At 36.2% G+C, this 22,183-nt stretch overlaps 1 protein-coding gene across 4 annotated transcripts in view; it reads right to left on the bottom strand.

Annotated features, from left to right (window-relative positions):
• NFU1 (NFU1 iron-sulfur cluster scaffold) overlaps positions 1–11,888 on the bottom strand; it is a 51,063-nt gene extending 39,175 nt beyond the window's left edge. Inside the window, exons 1-2 of one of the 4 annotated variants that reach the window (XM_051975439.1) lie at positions 11,770–11,888; positions 5,572–5,675 (exon numbers count right to left, since the gene is read on the bottom strand). In XM_051975439.1, the coding sequence (XP_051831399.1) occupies positions 5,572–5,675; positions 11,770–11,828 (163 nt within the window). In that variant the 5' untranslated portion in view covers positions 11,829–11,888. Of the gene's footprint in view, positions 1–5,571; positions 5,676–8,685; positions 8,739–11,257; positions 11,362–11,769 lie in introns of those variants that run through there. The other 3 variants (XM_051975438.1, XM_051975441.1, XM_051975440.1) reach the window with 3 other exon arrangements.
• Between the last annotated feature and the right edge of the window lie 10,295 nt (positions 11,889–22,183).

Genomic DNA, 22,183 nt, shown 5'->3' with positions numbered 1-22,183 from the left:
TTTGTATAAGTTTAAATTGATTGTATTGGGTCATCCTGAGGTTATTTAAAGGGCCTCTGAACATAATAGTTTCTTTTTCTTTGTCCTTTTGAAAATGTTTTTGTTATGGACAATATGCAATTTGGGATTTTTTCTATGTATTGCGTATTTTAAAAGCAAACTGATTTGTATGTATAATGTTCACTCATGTAACATCTACCTAGATATGATAATTGTTCTAAGTTGTGAAATTACTGAGGTGAAATTTCTTTCTGTTATGATATTTGTTATTGGAGGTAAAATTGTTTGGGCTTAGAGTTAATTAGTTAATGCTATTTGGGAGTTTTAAAGATCCACCCTGTGACAGTTACTGGGACAATTGATTGATAAGCTGTTAAAACTCAACTGCTTATGTTATGTTATAGTTATGTTCTTGAATTTTTCCTTCTGTAACTGATCTCTCTCTGATCAGAGCAATGGTCAATAGAACTGTTACTGCAATTCAATTATGTTGTGCCTTGCTATTTTCAGTCTGGTTATATGTAATCATTGTATCCTAAATGCTTGGGCAACTGAGTATTTTGCCTGGTTATCTGTCTGTTACTGGATATTTGTGTTTTGTTCCTTTAAGGTTTCTACATAAATGGACAATTAACAGGGGTCTGTAAGACTGCAGCCATTTGCTTGGCCTGTAAAGCAAACTCGTCTCATCACATAGGAAACTGCTGGCCAATCCATTTTGGCCTCCTCATGTTTTGCAACAGTCTGGTGAACTGAGTCTATCTGAGACTGATCTAATCTTTATTTGTTAGATTTGTGTTTTTGTTCTAGATTTTGGTCAAATTACAGATATTGGTTTGCTTCTGGAACCTGGATCAGCTTTGATCAGCTTTGATTGCCAGCATGACGCACCCACTCTGCATGGAATGAGAGCCTCCTGTCACTTCATAGCCTGAAGCAGCAGTTTTAAAAATGAGACCATGGACTTGACCCTGCATCGACTGTACTTTGGACTGATATGAGGGACTTTGGGAATGGTTGATGACTGACTGTTAAACCTTGCCTGGATCATCTATTACTGTGTGTTTTAAGATTTGGGATGGGATTTGTTAAAACTGTAATTATTGCTGTTATGTTTGAGGGCTTTTTAGGCCTTTTTAGGAAATGCTACTGTATTAGTCTGTTATGTATAGGGATTTTGATTTGCTCTTTGGATTTATATGGGGAATGGTCATTTGATAATTCCTTTCCGTGAGAAAAAAAAGGGAGGTAAGAGATAGAACATTGGGGAAACTGATATATTTTTTTCAAAATACCTGAAAGAATGGGAACCCCTAGCTTCCTATTCACTTTGCCTTAGGCATTTCTGCCCCACCCCCTATCTCACTAGTTCAGATTGAATGTGGATGCTTTAGTTTTAGAATCCCTTATTTTGTTAAAATTTCCCTGGCAGACTCAGTTTTGAGATTATTTTTTTTAGAAAAGTTTTAGAAATCAGACACCTGTCCTGGGACTGGCAATCTCTCTGATCTGTTTTTCCATTCCTGTAACCCCAGTTCATTAAGTATTTCAGCATTTCAAAGGACCTTGAAGTTTGGCTTGAGGCACCTAAAAAGTTTGGAGTTTGCCTGCCTTGATGGTCTAACTGTACGTAATCTGCTCAGAAATCTGTATTCTAATAGCAGTCCTGTTTCTCTGGGTGGGGACGGGTGGAGTACTACAAGCCTCATCCTTCCCCCATGGAGAGGGCTGCCTCTCTGAATGGGCCTTGGACCCTGCTGCTTTGTAAGCAGAGACTGAGTTAAGTGCACAAATGACCACAGACCTAACTGTCCATCTCAAATTGGATTCTCTGGCTGAGATGGTGCTCCAAAACTGTAGAGGACCTGACATGCTTGCAACAAGGGAGCCTTTGTACAGCTGTTAACTCTGGGATTGTCAGGGAGAGACTTGCTCTTGCCATATGAGTCCTTACATTTTTTCTAGTTTTATTTTTGACTCATTTGCTTTACATAAGGTGGGTCAAAGACCTCCTGGGTATCTAGAGGAAGGTGCTAAGATTCAAAGGTTTGAATATTTAGGAGAAAGAGTGTGGAATATTATGCCACAGTTTTCTTTAACTGTCCTGACTCAGTTTCCCTGTCTCAGTTACCTTAACTGTTCTGTCTCTGACCCAGTAAAACTAAGGATTGTTCGCTCTTGGGTTATGAATTAGCAAGATAAAAGAGTAGCTCTCCTGACTCTTTTATGGATTTACAATATTCCTTTAGAATATTCCAAGACCAACCCATGATATCTTTACTTCTTTGTCTCTGGAATTTTTAGGTTTTATGGCTTCCCCTCCCTGATAAAAAACCTTCCCTCCCTTTCTCTTCTTTGTCTCCAAAAAGGTATTTAAGAAGTTGTTGTTCTTCCATTCATTGCTGGAGAATGGCGTCTGGCAGCTGTATGTTGGACGCTGGATTCTTTGGGTCCTCCAGCCCTGGGACCAATATGGATTCCTTGGTCCCAGTATACTTATCTCTGTCTGACTGGATAATCTGAGACAAGAGTCCTGTCCAGTCAATCTTACTCTCCCATTAATAAAATATTAAAAACTCTCTAATCTCTCTCCTGCCTCAGTTTCTCCGGCATTACAGTATGTTATTTATTATTTGTTTTAATTCTGTACTGAAGGGGTATTTGAGGAAATCAATCCCATTGGGAAGGGAACTGGAAGATGGCTCACTTACTTGAGTTCAAAAAAGATAAAGAAAACAGCTGAGATAGGGAAAAGTCTTAATTTTCTGCATAAATCATATTAACTAAATTCAATGCAAAATAATACTGTCTAATCTTAACCAGGTCCTAGTTTAACAGGGCAATTCTTTTACTTTCCTTTTATGCATTTCTTACTGATCACACTATATAGAGAAGCTCTATCAAGCCATTTCTTCTCCTCAAACACCCAAATATTACCTCTTCCCACCTCATTCTCAGCAAATAATCTCATATACTATTTTACTGAGAAAATTGAGGTAAATCCAACATCCGGTTTTTGTATTACTATATATTTTTTCTTACTTCCCTCGTCACAAGGAAATAAGTAGCTATCCTTTTTTAAGCCCTATACATGTGTCCTTAATCTCATACTCTTATATTTCCTCAACAACTTACTCCTCCAATAATTCCTCGGTCTCCTTCCCCAATTCTACTTTCAACTTTTTTCTCTCTACAGCCTACCAAATAAAAGACAAATTCCTTAAACTGGCTTGCAAAGTACACAAAAATATGTATCCAGCCAGTCACAGCAGTCAAAGCTCCAGTTGAATTATAATTGTTCATTGATTGTGTCCTGACCTCTGCCGGCGGCAATCCTTTCCGTATTCCTCTGACCTTGACTCCACACTTGAAATGGACTTCCTTCTGTTCTTATTAACATTAACTCCTTTCAAGGCTCAGCTTAGATTTGAAGTCTTTTGATCCATAAATTCAAAGTGGTTTCTTCCTGCCCCTACCCCACCATCCCCAACCTCTCATTATACTTTTGGACTTCTTTAGGCATTTAACATCTTTGATTATAATTCTAATTAACCCTCTGTAGATTTTTACATTGTTGACCCTTCTCTTACTACATACCCTCTATCAACGTCAGAGATACTAGATGTTCTCCTTTCTCACTAATCACTGCTTTTTCATCATTTTTAAAGGCTACTCACATTATTAGGCTCCTAAGTTATGCCACAGTTCTCTTTTGTTGTCCTGACTCAGTTTCCCTAATTATCCTGACTCAGTCAAGCCTCAGTTTCCCTGCTTCTTGGTTCCGTAAAACCTCCCCTCCCTCTTTATCAGAATACTTGATAAGGATAAGAGATATTATGTTTTAGAATATCAGAATGCCTCTCCCCATCCCAAGCTATTAGAATATCAGATACTGTCTTATCAAGATGCCTCTCCCCATGTCTGGGGTGCCTACCCCTGATTATGTCATCTCATCTCCAGTGGCTCACCCCATCCTGTCAGAGTACCATTAGCTCTTAGCTCCCTGACTCTGCCTCTGCCTCAGTTTAACCCCTGCACCTGAGTCATACACACACATATATATCTTTGAGAACTCACATTGTTTGCTGGATTCTTGGAGACTATAGTCTCAATTCAGCCCTGGGAGCAACCATGGATCCATATGATCCCAGTATATCTCTCCATTTAATAAATTATTAAATACTCTCTAATCTCTATTCTGCTCAGTTTCTCCGGCATTTACACTAATGCGAGTATTCCCCAAAAATCTGTTCTTGGTTCTCTTTTCTTTATATATTCTCTCACTGACAATCTTATTTATTCATATGACTTCAATACCACTTCTATGAAGATGAATCCTAAATACTTATCTTCACTTATCTGACTTGCTTCTGAGCATCAGTCCTTGGTCTCAAACTTATCCCTGGTTAGATCCACTATGATAACCCATCAATATCTCAAAATATCTAAAATCTAGCTTATCAGTTAGGCAATACTGTGTAACAAATAGAGCACTGGATTGGTAGTCAAGAAGATCTGAGTTCAAACCCACCTTAGACATTAATATTTGTATGTGTCTGAGCAAGTCACTTAAGTTTGTCAGTTTCCTTATCTGTAAAATGGCAGTACGATTCTCCTCTAATCTGAATTCTCATTCTGACTTATTTGTCCAGACATCCCCATCCAGCTGTTCAGAGGCTGGTGTTTGACACTTTCTCTTACCTTTCTCCAAACTAGTTTAATGGACAATGAAAACCAACAGCAAACAGTACATGTTCACTAATGGCAAGAGTTAAGAGGCTATTGGAACCAGACTACAAAATTAAGAAGTCCAGCTGAATTTTTGTCAAATACTGATGTTATTTTATACTTGTGTTTGAGGTATTCTGTGACTACAGGAAACAGGGTAACCTAGAAAATAAAATATCCATCTTTCTGTCCAAGTTTTCTTTCTCTAATGAAGCAGTTGGTGGCACAGAAGGCAGGAAGACTTGAGTTCAAATGTAGTTTCAGATATTTAAAAGCTACATGACTCTGGATAAGTTTTTTAACATGTTTGCCTCAGTTTTCCCACTTGTAAAAATGGAGATAATAATGACACCATGCAAGGTGAGGAACAAACAAGATAACATTTGTAAAAAATACTTAGCTCAGTGTATATATACACACACATATCTATATATAAATTAAATAAAAACTCATACTTCTAGTGCCTTTTAACAAGCTTCCATCTGGAGTATAGAACTAATGAAATATTAAAGGTAGCAGAAATTACCAAGAGAAAGCATATAAAAAGAAAAATTTCAGCTATTTGAGCATACAACAAAATGACCTTATTATAAGCTGAGATTGTAATATTTGCCCAATTAAGGAATGCTAAAACAAACAAACTGGAAACTATAAAATGGGTGAAAGAGTTTTCGCTCGAGTTTTTTATAGTTCTAAATTCTATTGTCCTATGAAATAATACATTTATTTTATGGCTCTCTAAATTTTAAAAAATATAACTTATTTTCTTATATTGAAGAAAGTCAGGCTTAATACAGTTTAAGTTTTAGAAAACTCAATTTATATTTAAAAAGAAAATTTTACCTGTGTTATATAGTGCTGTAAATGGAGGCAAAAATTGTCTTTGTGAAAACTGATGAAGAGGCTGCTTCCTAATGCTGTTTGTATTTAACTTTATGTTACAAAGCCTAAATATAAAAAAGAAAGAAAGAAATTACATCTGAGTTCTAATTAGTGAAGGTTAAAAAAAGACATGAAAGTAAAAAGTAATCAGCAATGTAAAATATTAAAATCACAATAATTATAGAATTTGCTTTTCATTTAGCATTGTAATATTTATCCACAAAATCCTATTCCAATATCTCACTACAAGGTGTAGGTAACCAGGGTTTTTCAAAGGTTATGCCAGATGGAGCATAAGATATGCCAAGTTCTATTATCTTAGAAAGGATTCAAAAATGGTCCAGACAATAGGCATAGTCTATTTTCAGAAGACAAACTTCGCCTTAAAAAGGTACATCACTAGTAGGCTGGTCACATAATAAAGAAATTTTTGGCCATGGTAACCCATGAAAAAAAGAAAAAAAATTAGTTTCATTTCCTCTTCTAAAGTGGCGACAGAGAAGCAGAAGCAAGGGTAGAGGATAAGAAACAAAAAAAGTGTTCAGATTGTTTAAAAAAAAAATTAATCTATTTGTACTTTAAATGTAAGATCCTTGTACAATGAGTTGAATAAACAACTGGACATACTGCTGAGGAGGTGAATCATATGTATAGACATTCTTACTATAAACAAAAGCAGAATAGTGTAGCTAAATGGAAGGATGACTCAAAGAGCTATTCTTTTAGGAGGCAAAAAAAAGGAGTGGGTAGAATTGGGTCTACTCAAAAGCAATAAGAAACATTATTTCCTAGGATAATTGGTCAACATGTGTTGCAGTACAAATGATGAGTATTTTTAAAAAGACAACCATGAAACTAATTGCAGCTTTTGCGTCCACATGAGTTCTAAAGATTAAGATGCACAGAAATTCTATGAGGAATTTCTTAATACCCTACAAATGAAATCACTGTGCATTAATACTTAATAATGATAACTTCAATGCAAGAACTTTGATGTAACCATAAAAAAAAGTAGAAACAGGGAGAAATAAATGTGAAAGCGTTACTCAGGAAGACAGAATGAGAGAGACAAAAAATTCTTATGCGATGAATACTTTATTTGAAAAATGTTTTTTGCAAATAATAACCATGTAAGGTATCTAAATAATACCATAAAAACCAAGCATATTAAATTGTGAGAAGAATTGTTATTGATGGATTGATATGGGAGTTATCCTTGTGTTAAAGAACTTTGAGTCATCAAGAGCTGATAACAGAATTAGTTTTTTTAAAGAAACAATAAGAAAAGGATATAATTAAAATAATTTTGTCTATCTAAACAAGCAATTAGACAATCCTAAATGAAAAGCAAGCAATCAAAATGACACTGACACCAATCACAATTTTATCCATAATTTTAATCAATGTAAATTGCCATAAAATGACCAACAAAACCCAGAAAGCACCTTAATCATCAAATATAAGACATACCTACTAAAAACAAACAACTACCAAAAACAACACCAGAAGAGATTATAAATTTGTTTGTATAAACTCATAAAGAAGGGAGATGAAAATTTATGAATCATATTGGATAAGAAAGCAGAAAGAGGAGAGTAAAAGTAAATTAAAGTAAGTTTGACAAGATACCCTACTAGGCAAAATCATTCCACAGACATTTAAAGATGAAAATGGAAAGACAATAAGCAGGAAAAAACATGGAAAAATATTTGCAAAAATCTTGACCTTTTTCCATTAAGAACAATGGAATCTCCACACTTGGACCCTAACATTACAGCCCAAATTGTATTTACAGAAAAAAGCAAAAAGATATTAAACAGAACAAAGATGGGGAAAGCAGCTAGTTTAGACCAAGTGTAAAGAGGAGACTTCTATTGCAGAAGAGACAACCATAAAAAACAAAGTCAATATACAAGATAAAAGAAGGAGGGAAAAATATCAGTCACAGAAAAAAATATTAGGTCCAAAAAGGTAACCAAGAAAATTGTCAATGATTACTAACCCAAATGTTTCCTTTCCCATTTATTCAAAATTATTTGAGTCAGCTTCTTTAATGAGTGTTAGAAGGAAGCAAAGACACTTTAGCAAGTGATATTAACAATATGCAACATCTTATTTCATAATTAACTGAAAAATATAGAATACTTAAGCTCCCTCTAAACTTACTGTTTGTTGATTTTAAAAAATTGGTAGGATTTGGTAGGAAAAAATGTTGCCTTACAGGCTCTCTTACAACAGTGTCATTTCATCAAAATCTTTCAAGATCTCTTGAAATACCTAACAGAAATAATCCTGTTCAATGACCCTTGATCTAAAAATCAAGTAAGGCATAAATAGGGAGATGTATGGTTGCTAAGAGTTCATCACTGTGATGGAGGAGATCCAACAAAAAAGAGTCCCAAGTTGAGGATAGCTTCCTTGGGAATTAGGAGGTCTTTCAGATGTTGGTTTGTTGATATTGTGTTAATTGCATCAAGTCCCAGAGCTTCCTGGAAGAGATCCAGATTCTTCTCAAAAGTTAAAATTCTTGCTTCCCCACTACAAATATCTGTTCCTTTTCAAACATGTCATTATCCTAGATATCCTCCTCCCAACACTTCTTTTCCCCTCCCATCTTCATACTCCAATTATTGCATAAACTCTAAGAAATCACAGAAATACTTTGTAGTGACAAGAGCTACTGGAAACATTTACAAAGCAAGTCTATACCTTCACAAGTCTTGTATTATATTAAATATAATAGTCATTCAAAGCATTTTGGTCTGAACATGCAGCCACATAATATATGAAGCCTAAGTATATAGAAAGTATTTTGTATTCAGATTAAATCATGCATTTGTATGGATAACCTCTAAATATGTTTATTTTGGGCACAGTTCAGATAGACAAACTGGTCTTAGAGTTTAAGAAAAGTAAAGTAAGTTGGACTGCCTTGAGGAAATTGCAAAGCTATTTATATGACTACAAGCTCTGAAAGTAAAGGCCCATCTTTTTAATATTTTCTTTGTACTAGTGTTGCTGTATGGTAGAGAGACTACCAGGAAGACTTGAGTTCAAATCCAGTCAGACACTTACTCGCTGCATGATCCTGGGTGAGTCACTTAACCTGTTTGCCTCAGTCTCCTCATCTGTAAAAAGAAGATTAAAAATAGTATGCCTCCTCCTGGACTTGTTGGGAGGACCAAATGAGATTAAAAATTGTAATGTGCTAAATAGTTGTTAGCTATTACTATTATTTAAAATAGTGATACCTGTGTTGAACTTCTAAGCAGTTAAATTAAATTCCTCAATACCCAAAGATTTGCAGCAACAATGAGACATCAAAGACTAATCTGATCAGCTGTCTTTATTCTTCTCTTCCACTAATAGTTAAACTAATCAGCTGTTAAAGGAATCTAAGTACTATTTGTGTAAGCATTTCTGTGTCATCAGCAGACTTTAGGAATAGAGGAGGAATTGAGAAAGAGAATGGAAAAAGCGGGTATAATGATGAACTAAGTGTAAGGTATTTAATGGCTAGCCAAACATTGAATCTAACATAAAAATTGTATGTGATGTCAGGCAAACTATTTAATCTTGTCAAAATACACTGCATATACTTCAATAAGAAATAAGAATCCACAAGAATATCACAAATCTAATATAATTAGACTCCTTGAGGACAGGAATTGGCTTTTCAACCTTTTTTTTTTGTATCTCCAGTGCTTAGTTTGTGCTTATTAATAAATGGTTATTAATTTCAATATAGACTTGAAAAGTTTCAATGGTTGAAAAATTTGTGATCCAGCAACTTGTTGGTGAGCCTTTCCAAATTTCTTTAAGTCCAAAGCTTTAGAAAACAGTCAAATCAATAACATCATTGTTATTAGAAAAGGAAATGACAACTCTGTCCTTTGGTTATACTTAGAATCCCTCTGATAGCCCTTCCTTGGCCACCACTCTCCTATATATGGTGTCTCCTTGTCATCAGAATCAGTGTTGCTTGGGGGCAATGAATATATCCTTTGTACACATGATGCTGTTCCCTCTCCTGCCCCTCCCTTTTCATATCCCCTATACCTGACACAAAATAGGCATCTGATAAATGCTTTTTGATTCATTTGTACCAGCCTTGGACCTGTACACAAAGTTTTTTATAATTGGATAGAACTTGCCAGGGTTTATACTTTGATAAATCCAGGACTTTCTTTTAAGGCATAATGAAACATCAGAACCAGGTTTTAAAAGAGACACTGCAGAATAGTTACTAAGTCTTTTAAAAAGTTTAATGAATTTCTGGGCCTCTATTTCCTCACCCAAAAGATGACCAAGTTCTGAATAGATGCTACTTTTCTAGGTCTAAAATCATATTATTCCATGAGAAATTTGCAGGTAGTATAAAGTAGGAAAGAATGGCAAGTCATAAACTAGCATTTAATTAAATACTGTCCTATATAATTTTCTAATCAAAAACATTTATTGTCTTTTATGGCAACTATTTTCACCCTGACTTAAATTTTTCCTGAGTAGGGACTTCCCTTTACTTAAGCCATAATGTGACAAAGTAGCAAATCATGGGTCTTGCTGTCAAAATATTTTGGTCTGGGTTCTGTTGTTTACTGTTTGATCTTGAGCAAGTCACTTATCATTTATTAACTCTACCCCAGGGTCTTCTCATCTATTAGATGACTATAGTAGTACTAGTTTAGGTAAGTGCCTATGAAGTCATGCCTTTAATGAACTATATAAGCCATAAAGCATTATTATATAAATGAAAATATTTATTATTTTTCATTTTTCACCATAAAAAATATTTAGTAAAAATTCAAGCTGGCTTGAATTTAGCCCACTAATATTTCAGTTCAGTTCCCTGGCAATGTGCTGTGCGCTACACGATGCTGATACAGTTTAACTGAAAGAGCAGCGGTGGGAAGAGATGAAAGAAGTTATCAACCAATCAACCGTTTTACTAAGTGATTATTTTGTATTACAAACGGTAATGGAGATGCAAAGACAGAATTGAATCTGATACTCATAATAAAAGTTAACATTTAAAGAGTGCTTACTGTGTTGCACTTAACAATCTCATTTGATCATCCCAACAACCCTGCCAATTAAACGCTATTATTATCCCCATTTGACAGATGAGAAAATTGACTTCAGTAACTTGCTGAGTCACAGTTCAGATCTCACAGAGTCACAGATCTCAGGTCCACTTGGACCAGCCACCTTGCGGCTTGAGGAGGTTACATTCTATTAGGGGTTACACACATATATAGACACATTAAAATAGATACATGGTGATAAGGATACAAATAACTTATCAGAGAGAGGGTGAGAAATACCAAGAATAGGTTTAAAGAGAAGCGTTGGAGGGAGAGACTGTTTTTACATGTGGAAAGTGAAAACTAAATTCCCCTTTCAACTCTGAAATTGTTTTAAAGATTCTGTCCTTATTGCTCCTTCTAGTCCGGACATCGTTTTGGATCTCGTATTGTCAAGTTTAACATTATAGTATCTCTACTTTAAGGTGCTTGTCATCCCTTTTGTTTTGTTATCTGTCCCTCTGACATTCCAGGTCCACAATCCCTTCTATTTCCAACACTCTAAGATCTCTGCCATTCTACTTTCCAGTTTAATAAACTACTTGTTCTAAAGACGCTTTCACCTCTAAAATTTTGCATCCTAAGCACATCGGCTTCCAGCTCGAATAGAGTTTATATTCTAGGTGCTTTGGCTCTGGAGTCTTCTGTTCTAGAAGCATTCGCCAGAGTCGGGGACCCCTTTAACCCAAGCACAGGAAAAGCAAAGGGGGTACTGAAGGTCAGGGTATCCAGGGTTCCAGGAAAAACAGCAGAAGAAAACACGGTGGGGGGCGGGCCCAGGACAACCGACGCTCCAGGGCTGGAGCAAGGAGTGACCGGAGCGGCCCCGCCCCTCCAAGACGCCGCTTCCGCCTGGGACTAGGGAGGGAGGAAAAGTGGAGAAAAGAGGAGGCAGGACAAGGGTCCCATTCTCCCCACCCCCAAGAAGGGCAGGACGAACTCGAGACTGTGTCACTAGGAGACACGACTGATCCAGGTCCTAGCCCGAAAGCGGTGAAGAAAGGGCAGTCCCCAGAGTCGTTTCAGCCTCACGTCCTCCCGTTCCCCGCCCGCGGGCTCCGGGAGCATCACCTACCGGCCGCGCAGCCCAGCAAAAACGGCTGCTGTCTCCCAAGCCAGCCGGCCGGCGGCCATCTTTGACACTTAGCGGCGCAGACGTGTAGTGAGGACCTTTTCTCCCCGCCCCCAACCTTCCTCCACAATGGTAGCCCCTACCAAACGCCTGTTCAGAAAGGCCGGAAATGAAGCGTCCCGGAGCTGAGCGACCTTAAAGAAGTGGGGCGGGGGGAGCGGTCCGTGGAATTGACTGCCCTCTGCTGATCAAATCAGAAATTGCAGAGCCCTTAGGAAAAATTTGTGTCCCTGGCGGTGGGAGAACCCCGTAGTTTTGTTGCTGACTCTTTACAAAGAGTGAAAATGCAGATCGTAGCAAGAGCTGGACAAATTTGTGTTCATTTCAGATGTACTCTAAGTTAAATAGAATACAGTATGGGGAAGAATCGAAGACACAGAAAACTTGAGAGGTCTGAGTTTAAAACCTGCCTTGGACGCTAAATTTCCCCACTCCTAAGACTTTTGCTTCTTCGTGCGTAAGATGAAGATAATTATTTTCCACCACTACCTTCCAGCGTTGTAGTGACGAAACATTCTGGTTGGGGTAGGTTGGAGTCAGATGGAAGCAGTCAGCCCGGTTGTTAAACGTTTAGCTTGAGGACCTTGGATTGATTTATTGTTCAGTCGATTGTCTCATCAAGTGACAGCTAAAGTGATAGATAAAATATTAATCATGTAGATAATACTTAAAAGTGTATGTGCACTTTTTTTTTCTCCAAAGAATCACCTGTTAAATATTTATCAGCATAGGCTTATCTGTAGTGTGGAATGCTATCCAAATGATAGATATTGTTATGGTTGTTAATTAGTTATTATGGTTATCTTTTTATAAATGAAGAATTTGCCCAGGTTCACATAAAGGAACTGAGATCCAAACCTAAGTCAGCTGACTTAAAGAGACTTTCCAGTGCTCTCTTTGGGTTTGACTTCAATCCAGATGCCCAGTTTCCTGTATTAAAAGCCAGTGTAGCTTCCGGGTCTCCTTTAGTTTATAAACTCAGTCTTGGATAGCTAAGTCCACCACTTCCTACTGCCACATCATAGCCAGCCTCCCTAAGTGAGATGGCCTCAGAGCAGCATACAAACCTCGCCGGATGAGGTGTGTCCTGTGAGGGAAAGCTGCAAGTGGACTGGCTGAGTAACTTCCTAAAAGCAGCGACATCCACTTGTGCCTGCACAAGGCAACTTCCACTTTCTATTGCTGGCCTAATCTTCCAACTGGGATGAAGAGAACATGAAAAGAGAAGCAATTTATCTTCTGACTTCCAGCCATCTCTTAATGCACCTGTCATTTGAAAAAAGCAAAAGAGAAAAGCTAGAGGGTAATGAGACTTATCCTCCTATGTAGACTCAACTTCCTTCTCTAGCTGTGTCCTTGTCCTGCCTAATCTCCAGTCACAGGAAGGATAAGGACTTGAAGAGTAAGACCTCTTATCTGACCATGTGCCTCCCATCTCACATTTACATCCTCAAAGAAGAAAAGGTAATTTGGTTCACTAAAGGGTCAAGGGAGAAAAGAGGAAAAAGTGATTAGTGTAAGGGACATGTTCTAGGAGATAAATGATGGGTAAAGAGACTAGAGGTCACCACGTTAAAGAAGAAGGTTTTTTTTTAAGGCAAGACAGGTAAGATGAAAAGAGTACAGACTGTAGTTGAATAGCGGGGTTTCAGAATTCTTGAACAAAGAGATGGTGCCATTCTAGGTAACTGAGTTCAAGGGTATGACCAGCCTTGTGTGTGGCTAAGGAAGAGGACCTTCCACTGAATAATGAACATTCTCATAACTTGTCATATCCTTCACATTCCTGTAACTCTGAACTCCTTCATCCAAACCCCATTCTCCATCCCACTCCCCAATCTGATTCTTCAGGTCTATACCCTTCAACACTCCCACTCCAAAGTTTCAATCAAACACCACCCGACCCTTCCACTGTGCCCTCTGGAATGCTTGTTTTCATAGGCAACAGATTTTTCTTCATCTTAGATCTTTTCCTGTGCTACTCCTTCCATTTTCCTTTGAGGTAACTGGGGTTAAGTGGCTTGCCCAGTATCATACAGCTAATAAGTGTCAAGTGTGTGAGGCCAGCTTTGAACTTGTTCATCCTGACTTCAGAATTGGTGTTCTACCTATTGTGGCCTAACTTTTACAATGAATTTGACACCTGGTTCACAATTTTCTTTCTTCTCCAATTCCTGCCCTCACAGAAGACTGCTATGATTTTTCCTCAGATACTTTACCTGATTAATTCTTCAACTAATCACATGGCTTACTCTTTAATGACTTACAAGAATGATCATATTCTTGATCTCACAGTCACCCAGAAAGGCACCATCTCTATGTTTAAGAATTCTGAAATCCCCCTAGTCAACTATAATCTATATCCTTTTCACCTTGCCTGTCTAGCCTTACAAAAACCTTCTTTTTCAACATGGTGACTTTCAGTCTCTTGACCCATCACTTACCTGTCTATGAATATTGCACTAGTCATTTTTTCCTCTTTTCTCCATGAACTTTGTTATTATTTTCTTCTGGATCTGTAAAATAATTCCTTAGGAGTTTGATTGGCATGATACTGAATAAGTAGATTAATTTAGGTAGTATCGTTATTTTCATTATATTTGCTCACTCTATCCATGAGCACTTGATATTTTTCCAATTGATTAGATATAACTTTATTTGTGTAGTCAGTGTTTTGTAGTTGTGTTCATACAGTTCCTGACTTTGCTTTGGCAGGTAGACTCCCAAACTGTATATTATATACAGTTATTTTAAATGTAATTTCTCTTTTTATGTCTTGCTGCTGGAATTTGTTGGTAATATATAAAAATGCTGATGATTTCTGTGGATTTATTTTGTATCCTGCAACATTGCTAAAGTTGTGAATTGTTTCTAGTAGTTTTTTAGTTGATTCTCTAGAATTCTCTAAGTATACCATTGTGTCATCTGCAAAGAGTGATAATTTGGTTTCCTCATTGCCTATTCTAATTCCTTTAATCTCTTTTTCATCTCTTATTGCCAAAGCTAGTATTTATAGCACAATATTGAATAGTAATGGTAATAGTGGATAACACCTTTACTATTCAATATTGATTTTATTGGGATTTTATTGGGAATGGTTCCAGTTTATCACCATTACATATGATGCTTACTGATGGTTTTAAATAGATGCTAATGACTATTTTAAGGAAACACCCATTTATTCCTATATTCTCTAGTGTTTTTAATAGGAATGGGTGTTGGATTTTATCAAATGCTATTTCTGCATCTATTGAGATAATCATATGATTTTTGTTAATTTGGTTATTGATATAGTCAATTATGCTAATAGTTTTCCTAATTTGAACCAGTCCTGCATTCCTGGTATAAATCCTACTTGGTGATGATATATTATCCTGGGGATAACTTGCTGTAATCTCTTTGCTAATATTTTATTTAAGATTTTTCAATCAATATTCATTAGGGAGATTGGTCTATAATTTCTTTTTCTCTGTTTTGATCCTACCTGGTTTAAGGATCAACACCATATCTGTGTCATAAAAGGAATTTGGTAGGACTCCTTCTTTCCCTATTTTTTCAGATACTTGCATAGTATTAGAAGTAGTTGTTCTTTAAATGTTTGGTAGAATTCACAAGTAAATCCTTCTGTCCCTGGACATTTTTTCTTAGGGAACTGATTAATAGCTTGTTCTATTTTTTTTTTCTAAAATTGGAGGATTTAAGTGATTTATTTCCTCTTTTGTTAATCTGGAATCCATTTTCACTTAGATGATCAGATTTATTGGCATAAAGTTGGGCAAAATAACTCCCAATTTTTGCTCTAATTTTTTTTTTCATTGGTGAAGAGTTCTTCCTTTTGATATTAACAATTTGTTTTTCTTCTTTCCTTTTTCTAATTAAATTAACCAAAAGTTTATCTATTTTGTTGGTTTTTCATAAAACCAACTCTTACTTTTATTTATTAATTCAAGACTTTTCCTTCAATTTTATTGATCTCCCTTTTTATTTTCAGAATTTCAAATTAGGTATTTAATTGGGGGGTTTTAATTTATTCTTTTTAAAGCTTTTTTATTTGTAAGCTCAATTCACCGATCTTCTCTTTCTCCATTTTATGTAAATAAACATAGAGAGATGTAAAACTTCCCCTAAGAACTGTTTTGGCTGCAACCTATAAGTTTTTGCATGTGGTCTCATTATTATTATCTTGGATGAAATTATCAATTGTGTCTATGATTTGTTGTTTCACCCATTCATCTTTAGGATTAGATTGTTTAGTTTCCAATTACTTTTTGGTCTATTTTCCCCAGGCCATTTATTGCATGTAATTTTTATTGCATCATGATATGAAAAAAATGCATTTATTATTTCTGCCTTTCTGCATTTGATTTTGAGATTTTTATGCACATTAATATATGGTCAATTTTTATATAGGTTCCATGTACTGCCAAGAAAAAAGCATATTCCTTTCTGTTTCCATTAAATTTTCTCCAAAGTTCTATCATACCTAACTTTTCTAGAATTCTATTTATCTCCTGAATTTCTTTTTTATTTGTTTTGTGGTTTGATTTATGTTCTGAGAGAACAAAGTTGAGAACCCTCACTAGTATAATTTTGCTGTCTAATTCTTCTTTCAGCTCTCTTAACTTCTCCTCTAGGAATTTGGATGCTATACCACTTGATACATATATGTTTAATATTGATATTACTTCATTATCCATGGTACCTCTTAGTAGGATGTAGTTTCCTTCCTTGATTCTTTTAATTAGATCTATTTTTGCTTTTGCTTGATTTGAGATCAGGATTGCTACTTCTGCTTTTTTTACTTAAGCTGAAGCATAATAGATTCTGCTCCAGCCTTTTACATTTACTCTAAATGTATCATTCTGCTTTAAATGTATTTCTTATAAGCAAGAAATTGTAGGATTCTGGCTTTAAATGCAGTCTGCTATCCACTTCCATTTTATGGGAGATTTCATCCCATTCAAATTCATAGTTAAAATTACTAATTGTATTTCCTGCCATCTTTTTTCCCTCCAGTTGTACTTTTCACTTTCCTTCCCCCTTTTCCTCCTCTCCAGTGTTTTGCTTCTGACCAACCCCCTCCTTCAAACAGTTCTCCCTTTTTACAGTCTCTCCCCTTTCTTATCCCTTTCCCCATCTACTTCTGTTCTCCCTTCTATTAGCCTCCCCCTTTTCTTTCTCCTTTTCCTTCCCTATAGGGTGAGACAAGCTTCCCTGTGAAGCTAAAGCTGTCTGATATTATCTCTTAGAGCCACACAATGCTCATCCCTCTCTCTTCTTTCCCTCAGTTGTAATAGGTCTTTTTTGCCTCTTCATAAGATATAATTTACCCCATTTTAAGTCGATCTTCCTCTTCTTCCAGTAGAATCACTGTTCCTCCTCTAGTTTCTTTTTTATATCAAAATCAAATTATACCTGCACCCTCTAAGTACACCACAACAGAGATATAGATCTCAAGAGTTAAATATATCATCTTTCCATAGAGGGATATAACTTTTAAAAGAAAGTTAATTTTTTTTCTTTTCTTTTACTTTGTTATGCTTCTCTTGAGTTCTGCCTTTGAAGACCAAATTTTTCTATTCAGCTCTGGTCTTTTCATCAGAAATAAGTGAAATTCACCTGTTTCATTGAATGTCCATCTTCTCCCCTGAAAGAAAATGCTCAGTTTTGCTGGATTCTAGGCTGCAATCTGAGTTACTTTGCCTTTTGGAATATCAGATTCCATGCAATCCTTTAAAGTGGAAGCTGCTAGGTCTTGGGTAATCCTGATTGTGGTCCCTCAATATTTGAATTGTTTCCTTCTGACTACTTGAAATATTTTCTCCTTGATTTGATAATTCTGAAATTTAGCTATGATATTCCTTGGAGTTTTCATTTTGGGGTCTCTTTTTGGAAGTTATCAGTGAATTTTTCAATGGCTATTTTACCTTCTGGTTCTAGGATATCAGGGCTATTTTCCTTAATGATTTCCTGAAAGATTATGTCTAGGCTCTTTTTTTCTGAATGGTTTTCAGGAAGTCCAATAATTCTTAGATTGTCTCTCCTAGATCTATTTTCCAGGTCAGTTGTTTTTTTCAATGAGACATTTTACATTTTCTTCTATTTTTTCATTTTTTCGATTTTGTTTGATTTTTGACATCTCGTTGAGTCATTTACTTCCATTTGTTCAATTCTAATTTTTAGAGAATTATTTTCTTCATTTAGCTTTTTTATTTCATTTTGCATTTGGTCAGTGGAACTTTTAAATGAGATATTTTATTTATTGCATTTTTTTTTCCATTTCACAAATTCTGCTTTTCAACAAATTAGTTTCTTTTCCATATCTATTTTGTAAGGAGTTATATGCTTTTTTCATTTCATCAAATCTATTTTTAAGGAGTTTTCTTCAGAGAATTTCTTTTTTTTTCTTTTCCAAACTCTCTTTCCAAGTTCTCTTTTCCTTTTCCCATTTTCTTCTTTCTTTTAAGATCCTTTTTGAATTCTTTCAAGACAACTTTGTGAAATGGAAATCAGCTCATATTCCCTTTGGAGTTTCATCCATAGATGATTTGCCTTTAGGATCTCCAGAGATTGAGATCTGTTATTTTCACTCTCCAAAAAAGCTATCTATGGTTAGGTTCTTTTTGCCTTTTTTGCTCAATTTTTATAAAGGTTGCTCTTAAGCCAAAGGGGCGACAGACTCTTTAAGTTGCCCTGGAGCCAGAGCTGCTAACCGACTTACATTGCTAGGTAGGTGTGGCCTGGTCCCAGGTTTTTTGGGGAGATTCAAAGGCTCACTATTTGCCTTTTTTTTTTTTTTTTTTTTGCTTGCTGAGGCAATTGGGGTTAAGTGACTTGTCTAGGGTCACACAGCTAGGAAGCATTAAGTGTCTGAGACCAGATTTGAACTGAGGTCCTCCTGACTTCAGAGCTGGTGCTCTATCCACTGTGCTACTTAGCTGCCCCTCACTATTTGCTTTTTGAATTTACTTTGGGTGTCTCACAGCTAATCTGCTGATCAACTGACTTGTAATTAGGACAGAGTAGCCTAAGAGCCTCCCAATAGATTCTGCCAGATACTGAAAAATCCTGATTCTCTGCCCCAGGATCCATATGCTGTGTTTGCCCTCTTCAGTCTTTCTCCCTGCCTGATTGAAACAGACCATTTCTGAAGTTCTTCCAAAGTATCTTCTTTTGGAAATTTGTTATTCTCCAAATATTTGTGGATTCTTTCACTCTAAAACCAATTCAGAGGCTTGATCTGGTGTTGATCTGAGGAGAGTCGAAGGAGCTCAGTTAAAGATGTGTCTACTCTGCTGTCTTGGCTCTGCTCCAATCACTTCCTTCTTGACACTCTTCTCTCTTTAGGTTTTCAGGACACTACTCTCTCTTCTGGTTTTCCTCCTAGCTATATGACTGCTTTTTCTCTATCTCCTTTGCCAGATCTTATTTTACCCAGTAATTCTAGTCCCTTAAAGTTCTGTTCTGGGCCCTCTTTCTCTTCTCCCACTATACTACTTCACTGGATGACCTCATCAATTCCCAGGGATTTATTTACCATCTCTATGTTGACCTATTCTGCTCCAGTCTCTGTGCTGACCTTCAGTTTCACACCTCCAATTGCCTTTCAGATATCTCAAACTCAGTGTCCACTAGACATCTTAAATTCAGTATGTCCAAAATGTAACTCATTATCTTTCTCCCTAAATACTTCCTGCTCCTTTTCTCCCTAATACTACAGAGGACAACACCTTCTTTAGGCTCACAACCCAGGAGTCACTCTGGTTTCCTTATCCCCCATATCTAAGTGGTTGCTAAGGCCTGTCAATTTTATCTTTGCAACATCTTTTGAAAATGCCCTCTTCTCTGCCACCACTCTGGTGCAGGCCCTCATCATTTAGATTACTATAATAATCTGCAGGTGCGTCTGCTTATCTTATCTGTCTATACTCCAATCTGTCTGTCAATTCAGACACTAACGTGATTTTTCTAAAGCAATAGGTCCAGTCATGTCATTCTTATTTTCTTCCCCACTGTAGCTTTCTATTGCCTTCAAGATTGTATACAAAATTCTTTGCTTGACATTCAAGACCCTTCATAAGCTAATTATTTCCTATCTTTCCAGTTTTTTTAGACTTTTCTTTCCTATATATTCTCTTTGATCCAATGACACTGGGCATCCTGGCTTTTCTTTCTTTCTTTTTAAATCTTTTTTTTTTTTTTTTGGTGAAGCAATTGGGGTTAAGTGATTTGCCCAGGGTCACATAACTAGTAAGTGTTAAGTGTCTGAAGGTGGATTTGAACTGAAGTCCTCCTGATTCCACGGCCTGTGCTCTATCCACTGCACTATCTAGCTGCCCTCTGGCTTTTCTACAAACAAGATACTTCACCTCTTAGCTCCAACTATTTTCTTGAGTTGTCCTCCATGTCTGATATACTCTCTCTCCACTACTCAGACCACTGACCTTTCTGGTTTCCTCTCAGTCCCTACTAAAATCCTGCCTTCTGTAGAAAGCCTTCTCTAAACCCTCTTAATTTCATTGACTTTCCACTATTATTTCCTGTTTATCATATATGTAGCTTGAATAACATGTTTGCATATTTACAAGTTGTCAGCTTCTTTTTTTCTCTTTCCTTTTTTTTTTTTTTTTTTTTTTTTTATTAAAGCTTTTTATTCACAGAGCATATGCATGGGTAATTTTTCCACATTGACCCCTGCATAAACCCCTGCTGCAAAATTTCCCCTTCTTCCCCCATTCCCTCTACCACCTGGCAGGCAAAATACATGCCAAATATGCTGAAATACATTTCAGATCCAATATGTGATTACATATTCACACAGCCATCCGGTTGTGTAAAAAAAAAAAATCAGCTCAATAAGGAAGAAAAAGAAAAACTGAGAAAAAAGAAACAATGCTAGCAAATAATAACAGGAGGTGAGAATGCTATGCTGTGTTCCACCCTCTGTTTCCATGGTTCTCTCTCTGGGTGTAGATAGTTCTCTTTATCACTACATAAATGGAACTGGTCCGAATCATCTTAATGTGAAAGAGAGCCACATCCATCAGAATTGATCATTATATAGTATTGTTGTTGCTGTATATAATGATCTCCTGGTTCTGCTCATTTCACTTTGTATCAGTTTATATGGGTCTCTCCAAGCCTCTCTGAAATCATCCTATTGGCCGTTTCTTACAGATCAATAGTATCCCATAGCATTCATATACCATAATTTATTCAGCCATTCTCCAATTGATGGACATTCACTCAGTTTCCAGTTTCTTGCTACTGTGAAAAGGGCTGACATAAACATTTTTGCACAGGTGGGTTCCTTTCCCTCTTTTAAGATCACTTTGGGATATAATCCCAATAGAAACACTGCTAGATCAAAGGGTATGCATAATTTGATAACTTTTTGAGCATAGTTCCAAACTGCTCTCCAGAATGGTTGGATCCATTCACATTTCCACCAACAATATATCAATGTCTCAGTTTTCCTACATCCCCTCCAACATTCATCATTATCTTTTCCTGTCATTTTAGAGAGGTATATAGTGATATCTGAGTTGTCTTGATTTGCATTTCTCTGATCAATAGTGATTTGGAGCACCTTTTCATGCAGCTACAAATAGTTTCAATTTCTTTATCTGAAAATTGTCTGTTCATATCATTTGACCAATTTATCAATGGCTTTAACTATTATAACTTTGAGTCAGTTCTCTATATATTTTAGAAATGAGGACTTCATCAGATTCTTTGGATGTAAAAATATTTTCCCAGTTTATTGCTGCATAATTTTTGTTTGTACAAAAACTTTTAAATTTAATATAATCAAAATTATCTATTTTATGATCAATAATGATCTCTAGTTTTTCTTTGGTCACAAATTCCTTCCTCCTCCACAAATCTGAGAAGTAAACTATCCTATGTTCTTTTAATTTGTTTATAGTATCATTCTTTATATCTATATCATGAACTCATTTCAACCTTATCTTGGTATATGGTTTTAGGTGTAAGTCTATGCCTAATTTCTGCCCTACTAGTTTCCAATTTTCCCAGCAGTTTTTGTCAGACTGTCAGCTTCTTGAAGGCAGGGATGGTCTTTTACCTCTTTTTGTATCCACAGTGCCAGGTCCATAGTAGGCACTTACAAAATGTTTGTTAATTGATTTATCTTGATTCTCATCTCTTTTCTTACTTTTCCCCTTCCTTTCTATTTTTTAAATATTTGTCTTTGAAAGTCTAACTCAAGCATTACTTTTTGGGAAAGTGCTGCATAGTGGTAGTGATGGTGATATAAATCTGGATTCCTGGCCTCAAGGATCAGTTTCATTGAAGAGGCAAAACATATTTGAATGAAACAATAATAGTAATTATC

The sequence above is a fragment of the Antechinus flavipes genome, chromosome 2 (genome assembly GCF_016432865.1).
Source record: "Antechinus flavipes isolate AdamAnt ecotype Samford, QLD, Australia chromosome 2, AdamAnt_v2, whole genome shotgun sequence".
NCBI lineage: Eukaryota > Metazoa > Chordata > Mammalia > Dasyuromorphia > Dasyuridae > Antechinus > Antechinus flavipes.
The sequence above is the reverse complement of the archived record's forward strand: the minus strand, read 5'-3'. Positions and strand labels throughout refer to the sequence as shown.